General features: G+C 37.5%; 1 protein-coding gene across 1 annotated transcript; it reads left to right on the top strand.

Annotated features, from left to right (window-relative positions):
- Window positions 1-6: 6 nt before the first annotated feature.
- On the top strand, window positions 7-9,568 carry LOC107098398 (E3 ubiquitin-protein ligase TTC3-like). The gene is made up of 9 exons (XM_015396066.1): window positions 7-18; window positions 118-151; window positions 2,861-3,017; window positions 3,097-3,178; window positions 3,515-3,568; window positions 5,905-6,040; window positions 8,401-8,486; window positions 9,214-9,308; window positions 9,502-9,568. The coding sequence occupies exons 1-9, from the start codon at window positions 7-9 to the stop codon at window positions 9,566-9,568; spliced, it is 723 nt and encodes a 240-aa protein (XP_015251552.1).
- The last annotated feature ends 309 nt before the right edge of the window (window positions 9,569-9,877 follow it).

The raw sequence follows: 9,877 nt of genomic DNA, 5'->3' as shown, positions 1-9,877 counted from the left end.
ATAAAGATGAAATTATGGGTAAAATTGAGCGGTAATAAAAATATTTTCCAAAATTATTTTGTCCTGTTTTTCTCTTACCTTACCTTGCCTTTCTTTTTATTTTTTTATTATTCTTAGAGATTAGACAAAGCCACCAAATTTCATCTATCAGGTAAGATGCTTTAATCACTGATGCAATCCCAGTGTTTGATTTTAAAAATGAAATGATGGGTTAAATTATGAAATCTAAAATACTAATGTCTGTAAAAAATGTAGCCAAGATTTAAAGGTTAGTGGGATGAAGAGCTGTGCCACACTGGAGAGTCAGTCAGACCAGTCAGACTTGTGTGAAATCTTTGAAAGCAGCAACTTTTTGTCAGTTGAGTTTTAATTATTTGACTACTTCAACAAGAATCATGCAGCTAAGGAACCTATTAGTAAAGTGTCTTTATTCCGATATGTATTGCACTCTACTGATATAGGTTTTAACTCTTGCAACAACCTATGACCAAAATGTACCAAATTTACTTTTGATAAACAGGGCGCAGCACTGGTAAGAGTGATTTGGAGAACAAAAAAAAAAGGAACAATAAAGCGCACTGACTACACCCTGGCTACCTTACATGTTGCTCTCCATTGTTTACTTTCTTAATTTCTGTTGTACTGGTGACATCAAAGCTAACCCAGTGCGACGGTGTCACCAGACATGCAGCGGTGGGGGAAAGAGGTTCTAGTCTTTACAGTCTAGGTGAAAACTAATTTGTAAATTGATGGGTTACGTTTTTGGAGAACAGAAACGTTCTTTTACGCTGATTTTTTAAATTATTTTATTTTTTTTTTTTTCCTGGGAAGGATTTATTAGAAGTCAGATTTGCGGTAGATGGCAGAGATGGGTAAGTTCACATTAGAATCAATATGGTCCAGTGCTTGGTACCTGGGCATTGGTTTTGGTACTCAGCAGTCGTATTCAGTGCCTATTTTTTGTAGCGTATAAAATGGGGGTTCACCCGTTTATTGGCAGGCCGATCAGTCGGTCATCAGCTGATACCTAGATGTGAAACTCATCTTTTTGACCAATCTGGTCTAACTCTGGTAAGGTTTGAAAACCATCTACAGTCAAGTTTTTAGTGTTTCACAGGCAATAAAATTTTTTTCCAGTAACATAAGATTGAAATATATTCTGTCCTGTGGTCTTATAACAACCGAGAGTCTCTGTTATGAAAAGAAAGTCTGTATAGGTCAAAATCGGAATCGACATGTCAGACTTTTTTATAGATCTGGAAACGGTGATTGACCATAAACATTTAATTTGTGTACCCCAAATGTAAATGGCATCTAAAATAGTAGAATAATTTACCTGAAGTTGGGGAAATTGATGACACCTCATGTTGCTGCCTGCAGATGAGTCGCTAACAGATGCTAATGGAGCAGAATGCAGTAGTTGTAGCCATGGCCATTGAAATTGTTCTCCCTTTAGCCTTGGAAAAAAAAAAATCTTGTCCATAACCAGATTTTTCTCAGATTTGAAATATTCCTGCTGTTGGGCTTTTACTTAACCTCACAATTATTCCATTGAGTGTAATCTGCATCTCATGTTAGAAAGTAGCGCTTTCTTTCAGCCCATCTTGCTTTGTTTATTGTAGCAGCGGCTTCATCACACTCTGTGTGCAATGCTGTGTTCGTGTCCAACATTGAAAATCAAGCACTTTACAACTCTCTCGGTTTCAAAAAGTGCTTAGGTGCCAAAACATGCTACTGTTTGATTTAACAAAAAAAAGGTACTTGCTTGTACAGATAGAATTCCAATCTGTTTAAAATCCCAAAATCAGATGCAGGATGGTCCGACTCTTAAATAGCTGCCTCTGTAGTCACCCTTTAAGAGCTATCCAAAAGACAAGGGTCTTTTGGATAGCTCCTTGGTACTGACAGAAGGTGGCACACTGGTCTGTTTGCCGATTGTTTTTAGTGTTGTTTTTTGGTCAGAACAGAATAACAACCATATGTAGCTTTACATAGAATCTCAGTTCAGTCTCTTTCAGGAGGGAATGCTTGATCATCATCATTGCTTTGCACAAATCTGCGTTAGCCATCTTACTGTATGAGCCACTGCCTTGCTACCTAGCAGCCAATTGGTGTGTTGAAATAATTTAGCTCAAGTTTCAGAATGAATCAATAAATAGAACCATTAATATATGAGATGCAGCTTTCAGGGTAGAATAGTATGAACTGTAAAGGACTTTAGATGGTCTGGCTGCTTATCCCTGACATATTTGCCAATTCTATTGCTCCTTTTTTCTGCAAGTATAATTTGTCCAACATTGCTTTAAAAAACCTTTGCCTATTTTTGTATATCTATATGTATTGATCAAAAGAAGTTGTAGAAATAATAAAGTTGTATAAAAAGCCCTTACAAGACAACGTGAAGCTAAATACTGGGGTGTTGAGAATTTTATTTTTTTGTTTTATTTTAAAGCATAATTTATAAGTTTTAAATTCGGCTCATTGTTAAATTTTTAAAGTATAAGTATGGTAATTTTCATTTCTCTTATTTTTCTGAAACTGCAAATTTGAGCTCCCTTGACATTTGACCATGTGCTAATATTTTCTATTTTTGCATGAATTTATATGCTTCCTTTTTCACTTTGCTGCTGTGAATACTGGATATCTCTATTCTGTTTGGCCCTTCGGCATAAATGAAGTTAATTCAACCAAAAAAATAAACCCAACATTTTAATGCTTTACATTTGATGCATAGTATCATGTCACACATTGCATACTTGTCCAGATGTGACATTAAAAACAGACATTGACTTAACTTTTAAGTGGTATTTGAAAGGAAAATTGAATCAAATATCATGATGATCTTCTTCTTTTGTTTCAGAGAGAGGTTTTCAGCAGTGGTGCGCCATACCGCTTACCTCCAAGATAGAAGGTGCACAGCGAATGAGAGTCTGTGTGTTTTGGTTTCCCTCTCTGCTGCAGCCAGATAATTCCAGAACCTGCGACTGGGCTGTAGCAGTTGGTTTAATCAACAGCAAGTAAGCCATGCTTCGATTTCTGAAAATAAGACCACCTGGCGTCATCTCAAGGTGCTGAACTCCTGTTCTTTTTTTGTAGGAAAAGTGGAAGGCTTCATTTGAATAACCTACACAAGATACAAGTGGTTGAAAAAATCCTTTTGAACCTGGAAGTTGGAAGTGTAAGTCTGATCATCGCCTATCTGCTCAATAAAAGACTGGACATTTTTCTTTTTTCAGTCCTTCTAAATTTATTCTGTCTGACATAATAATATTCTGTCTGACATGATAATATCCAGGTTTTGACAGGCAAAACCTGGATATTATCATGAGTTCCTGTAAAAGATTAACACGGTTAAAGGAGGAGTTTTATTTATTAGCCAATTAACATTATGTTTTAGTAGAAAACGAAGAGGGCAGGATATCTTGTATATATTTATTCTGAAATGGGAAACAAAATAATTAGTAAACATTTATTTCTGTGGATTTTCTCTAATTTTTTTTTTTCTTTTATGTAGTGGGACAAAGATTTTACCAAAAAGATTTTCGCCATTTGTAACGAGTTGTCTTTGGTAAGTTGATAAACTCTTTCCACATTTTAAAATTATTAAAAACTAGAAAAGCCCTGCACTCTGTTAAGTTTTGACCCATACTGTGATTTTCACCTATAGTGAAAACTCACACATGATCGGGATCATTACCAAATTTTAATAAATTGTTCCTTAGTGTTAGACATACCTCTGGTAAAGATTTTCTTTAGATATGTTCATAATTTTCAGGTTAGCAATGCAATCAACAAACAAACTAACCAATATGCTTCTGCATGGCTGCCCTGACAGATGCACAGCGATGCAGCCTCTGGTGTCTGTTCTGCTCTATCCTTCATTTACTCTGCACTTGGTTTGACTTCAAGCCAGGAATTTCTTACTTTTCTGGTGTTTTTGTATTTTTTCTTCAGCAAAACTTCCAGACCTTTTTGAGTTCAATGTTCAAGCTTTCAATAGCCAAATGCATTTTTGAAGCATTTATGAAACTGCATCATTGGCTTTTAACTAGTTTTCAAAGATCTTGGTTATCATACTTACTAATTTCCTCTTGGAGCAGGGTTACATAGTATCTGCTAATTTTCTCTGTTTATAGTGCTTTCCTTCAACTCTTACACAGATTGTGAAATTCTTCACTTCTGTATCAGCGTGACCACACCTCTGACAGGTGTGGCGCAAGTATTTTAACTCCGTTGACTTCATCATTACAGACGAGCTATTCTTTGTGTCATTTGCTCTGTGGGGATGTGCCCTTAAAATGTTTTGACAGTATCAGACTACAGATTAAGGAGTTCAAGCTGAGCTTGGCAATGCATATTCCTCACCAGAGAGGGTAAAGGTGAAAAAATTATGTGCATCTCGCTCATAACTTTTGTCTTTTTAAGAACTTCTCATGCTGTGCTTCTGACAGGTAATGTGTACTTTTAGAGGCGATTGTCTTAGCATGTGAATGAAAATATTTTCCTCTAATTGACTTGAAACAAACTTCAACTTTCTTATGAAAGCTTTTCTCAGGCATAGGGGAGTTTCTTTTGCAGACGAACAGCAACAAGACAGAAAATAGTTGCTAGATCTTTTTCCCGCTATTTAGTTATTTTTATTTTTGAAAAAAGGGAAAAAAAAGTTTTTTTTTATTGTCATTACATTGTAACAAGTACAGAGCAATGAAATGAACTCTCTGCATTTAACCCATCCCCTTGGGGAGCAGTAGGCTGTCATTGTGCGGCGCCTGGAGAGCATTGTGGGGGTTAAGGGTCTTGCTCAGGGGCTTGAACTCAGAACCTCAGGATTCCAAGCACAATGCCCTAACCCAGGGGTTTCAAACTGGTTCCAGAAAGGGTCGTGTGGCTGCAGGTCTTCTTTCCAACCAAGCAATAGCACACCAGACTCCAGTCATCTAATCAAGTCATCATGTTCAGATTGCACTCACTTGATGAGATGACTGGAGTCTAGTGTGCTATTGCTTGGTTGGAAAGACCTGCAGCCACACGGCCCTTTCTGGAACCAGTTTAACACCTGTGCCCTAACCACTAGGCCGCTACTCCCCAAAGCAGGAATTAGACGGAAGGGTCTTGCCTAAGGACCCACACTGGCAGCTCATTACCCCCAGCTGAGATACGATATAGGTGACTTACCACTTGAACTAGCCGAGGGGTCTTAAAGTTATATCGCCCTTATGTACAGGCCTGCAACAGTAGAAATGTAATACAATGCATCTTTGAAACCAAAATCAAAGTGAGCAAAAAAATATATATATATATATTGAAATAGGATGACGTAAGGATTGCTCTTATGAGTTTTGTGGGTAGCTGCTCCAATATCCACAGTGGCGCACGGCCAGCCGTCTCAATGCTGGGTTCTTGCTCTGATCTCCTGCTGCTCTGAGCTCCAGAACACCTCACCTTACCTCTGTTGTCTGAACAATTCTTACCTGAATCAGGGTAATTCTGGAAGCGTATCTGAAAGATTTGGTGGACCCACGGACACTAAAGTTAAAAGCTCCTTTTTGATTACACAGTAAAGCAACAGCAGGGGAACTTATCACTCATCGTGCAAATTGGTAGTGATATGACCACTAGGCCAACAACAGCAGTGGAATATGGCAACTTTGTGGAATCACCTTCGGTCACGTTCTTCAAGCTTTCATGTTTGCTCTTACAATGACTGTTAGATTGTATCAAACACTGCGTCATGTTCTCCGTGTCCCGTGAACATGGAGCAATGGATCTGATTGGATTATTAACTACAACACTTTGATTCAGTCTAAAGTTTATATTGACTAGAACGTCTAAATGTCTGTGTGTGAATTTGCCTTTTCTTGTCTAAAGATGTGTTGAGCAATATCAGTGAATTTTCTGCCACAGTGCGGTTCACCAGATGTCATGGAAGAAACAGTTCGCTGGTTGGAGAAGTCTGTGTATCGGATAGAACGGGAGCAGCTGCTCTGCCTCGGAGACATCCCAGGCTGTTATGCAACCTTCACCTTCATCTTCTCAGAGTGTAAGACAAAGGACTGTGTAGTATCAAATTTTTTTTTTTTTTTTTTTAAGATCGGTGATTCCTCAGTAAAAGGAGATATAAAAAGGTTCTCATGTTAATTTCAGGCTAGCAGGTTTTTAAAAATGAAATTGTCTAGAGCTGTTTTCAATGAAATTTCTTTTTGTATTCACTCATGTAAATACAAAATAAATCGAACTCTTATGTAAAAAGACAGAGTGATCATTTTAGTAGCCTAGTAAACTAGCCCCACCTGCCAGCGACCAAAATCTTTTTTGCCTGCAAGTGGGTCTAGCCCCGATCAATGCCCCAGACCCTAGAACTGGCGGACCAGTCACAACGCAGAGATGTGTTTTGAATTTCTGGTTGCAAAGTGGGTAGGGTTTTGAGGGCATGGTGACAAAGCTGTGCAGCGCTGGAGAAAACACAAGGAAGATGGTATCAACTATTGAACAGGTCTTGTTTGACTCCGCTTTATCAGTTTTTGAAGGATTAGACTTTTCGTTGAAATGTGAGCAGGAAGAGGCTCTACGCTCATTCATTTTTAAGAAGGACGTATTTGCCTCCACCAGCTTTCTGTCGCACTTACTACGTCACAGTCAGTTGCGCTCATTGGTCAGAGCGTTGGTCAATAGGCACAGACATGGTTTGAAAAATAACGGGTTGTTCTCATCAACAATCTTCCAATGTCTCATTAATCAGGGCCTGACTAATTAAACAAATCAAAACAAAGGATAAATGAAACATGGCTGCATTTGAGCCTCATTTAAACTGATGATGTTGCTGTGAATCATGATGTAGTTAACTTAAATTCAGTTTATTTATATAGCGCCAATTCACAACACATGTCATCTCAAGGCACTTTACAGTTCACTAGATCATACAGTCTAATTGATTCAAAGTTTTCTATCTAAGGAAAGCCAGTTGATTGCATCGACTCATTGACTTGAACACAATCCCTAAGAGTACATATTTAACCTTAATTTCTCATCACAGCTGATTTCTGCACACAACTTAATAGATTACATAAGTGGTAAATGGAATGCACTTTATAGCGCCTTTTCAGGTCAGGAGACCCCAAAGTGCTTTTCAGCCCATTCACTGACGGTGGTAGGCTAGGTTGTATCCACAGTTATCCTGAGGTACACTGGAAGCAGCCAGGCCTACAGCGCTATCCGTCTACTGTTGGATTGCAATAGACGTGAAGTGTCTTTCCAAAGAACCCAGTCAATAAGAGGTACTGTTATTTGAACCAGCAACCCTCCGCTTGCAGGATAACCTCTAGTAGGTTATAGTCAGTTGAAAGAAGCACAACTATGTGATGCAAGAACACAAAGTTTCTCCACATACGGTGGCTAATAAGAGGTTGACAGCAGCATTAGAGAAACTGGAGAACTTTGTTAGTTTTGTACATTTTTCTTACAATGAAGACAATCCAATCTTTGATATATTTAGTAAAAAACATATTTAGTCCCTCCAGAGTATCTATAGGGAAGGTTTATCTAATGACACCAAGGCTGACCTTCTCAACCATGGTTTCACACAGAATGCCCACAGTGCATTACCGAAACATCATAAATGCAAAATAAAAATAGTTGGCTTTCTGCTTTGGCTTTTTTTTTCTCCTTAAGATGGAACATGAACCTTCGTAGAGCAGAGGGAAATGAGGAGGAAACTTTAAAATCAAGAAAACAATGGCTTTGGGAGGGGACTTGAACCAGATTTAAAATGTCAGACAATTTAATACGGTTTGTGTAAACAAAAGTGTGTCCTGTCAAGTCTAACACCTAAAACACTATAAAACAAGGAAAGAAAGGCACAGAGTCAGAATTCTTTTTACCTGTGAGGAGAGTAGGAGGAGACCGTGCAGGTACATCTCCACCCCACTCTGCCGGTCTTCAGCTTTCTCCTCGCTAAAGTCAGAGGGGGGGGTCTCTAGTTACACAAGCTGAGGTTGCGCTAAAGGCATAGGAAACAAGAAATACAATTCAATTTGCAGCCTCAGTGAACAGGTCAAATTGCATTTAAATATCTTGCGGTCAAATAGTCCGAGAATCTCCTGGTTTCGTTAAGCTTGAGCAATACTTCCGAGAGTTGACCTATACTGCTTCTGCAACACCTCTCTGGAACAGTAATATGTCACACGTTATACATCATAAGAACAAACATTAAGTATCTTATACATAATTATTCCAACACCTTCCAATCTGATAGCTTTCGAGGGACTTTGCAAATAACGGGGCATGGCTTGTTCTTATATTTTTACATTAGAAACATAATTACCTTTATTTATAAAATATGAACTCTACAGTCTGTTTGATCAATTGTTTCTCTTTTGATAAACAATTGCTTTTTTTGTTCAGATTGTAAGTTTATCCTGGAAATGAGCAAAAACTTGGACTCGACGATGAAGGCCCTGAGGTCGCCGCCAGAAGATGCTGCTTTAGAGGTAACTGCAGTAAACACTGAAGGGACAGGCTTTAAATGTTGCTACATTTTTCTTTTTATGTATTGGACAGTTTTGGCAAAAATCTAAATTGCATTTTCTTTTCTCCAACCAATATGGCTATTATGTTTTTTTTGATTGAGGTAACATAAAGTTGATCTTATTGATTGAATAATTGTTAACTGATAAGCAGCCAATTTCTCTCAAAAACCTGCAGATCCCCAAACATTTTTATAACTTTTGTGATTATACATCGACTCGCAACTAATTGAATGAAATACGGTAAAAAAAATTAGGTTAAACGTTTCTTATTTTCAACATCGTCATGTGACATTTCTTCGCCACAATTGGATTCATTACCTCGGTTTTATTTATCTTTAATGCAGCCAATGGAAACATCCAACTGCTGATAGGGATTTTATCTTGTAATTCCCTGGTCCTCTGGGAAAATGCTTTGTTCCATCAGGCAAAACAATATAGCTTTTGTCCACTGGGTGGAGCCAAACTGATCAAAACCACACTGCATTAGACAAACTGTATAATTAGATTAAACCATTTCTTTTCAGTTTTTTTATTTTTATTTTATTGTGAAAGCAGGAGAGCTGCTCTGGTCTAGTAGTAACTGACTTATACATATAGTGGATATCTCTTGATACCATTGCTTCAATGTTTCTTTGCTGAAATGATCATAGATGTTTCTGCTGTATGTTTGTTTGTAATTTATTTCCAGAAAAGTGAGGCAATGAAAAAGCTGGGAAATGACAAGTTCCAGGAACAGCAGTATGGAGAAGCGCTAAAGTATTATACCAAAGCCATCAAAGTTTAGTAAGTACATTTCTGAAATGGCTCTTTCCACATCAACCAGTCAGGTAAAAGAACATATGTGAGACAAAACAAATCCTGGAAATAAGAAGATAAAGAAGTGATTTATTAAAAATGAGGAATCAGTCCTCTTTATTGGCCTAAAAAAAAAAAACTTATCTTGGTATCTAATGTGGTGTCGTTTTCTTCTCCTCAGTCCTGACAACCACATTCTTTATGGAAACAGAGCCCTGTGTTACATCAAGCAGAGGGAATATCTGTAAGTACAATGGTTTCAAGAACCACTGTAGGAAAGTAAAGCATTTGAATGGAAGATGAATAACCTATGTGAATAAACTATTAAAGTCGTAGGGGAATCGTATTAAAATTTCAAATCATTCTGGCTTAAACATGTATATAAATGTATTTGTAAAAAGAATCCTGTCTTAAAATCTATCTTTTAGTTTTTTTTTCCCGTCATCTTATGCACTTGGTTAAATTTTGTAAAAAATATTCTTTAAAGTCATGGAGATGTCTTATTTAAATGTCCATTCATTCTGGCTTAAATGTGTATATAAATGTACTCTTTATCA

The sequence above is a fragment of the Cyprinodon variegatus genome, unplaced genomic scaffold, assembly GCF_000732505.1.
Source record: "Cyprinodon variegatus isolate N-32 unplaced genomic scaffold, C_variegatus-1.0 Scaffold774, whole genome shotgun sequence".
Taxonomy (NCBI): domain Eukaryota; kingdom Metazoa; phylum Chordata; class Actinopteri; order Cyprinodontiformes; family Cyprinodontidae; genus Cyprinodon; species Cyprinodon variegatus.
Note: the sequence above shows the minus strand (reverse complement) of the source record. Positions and strands in the feature narration are given on the sequence as shown.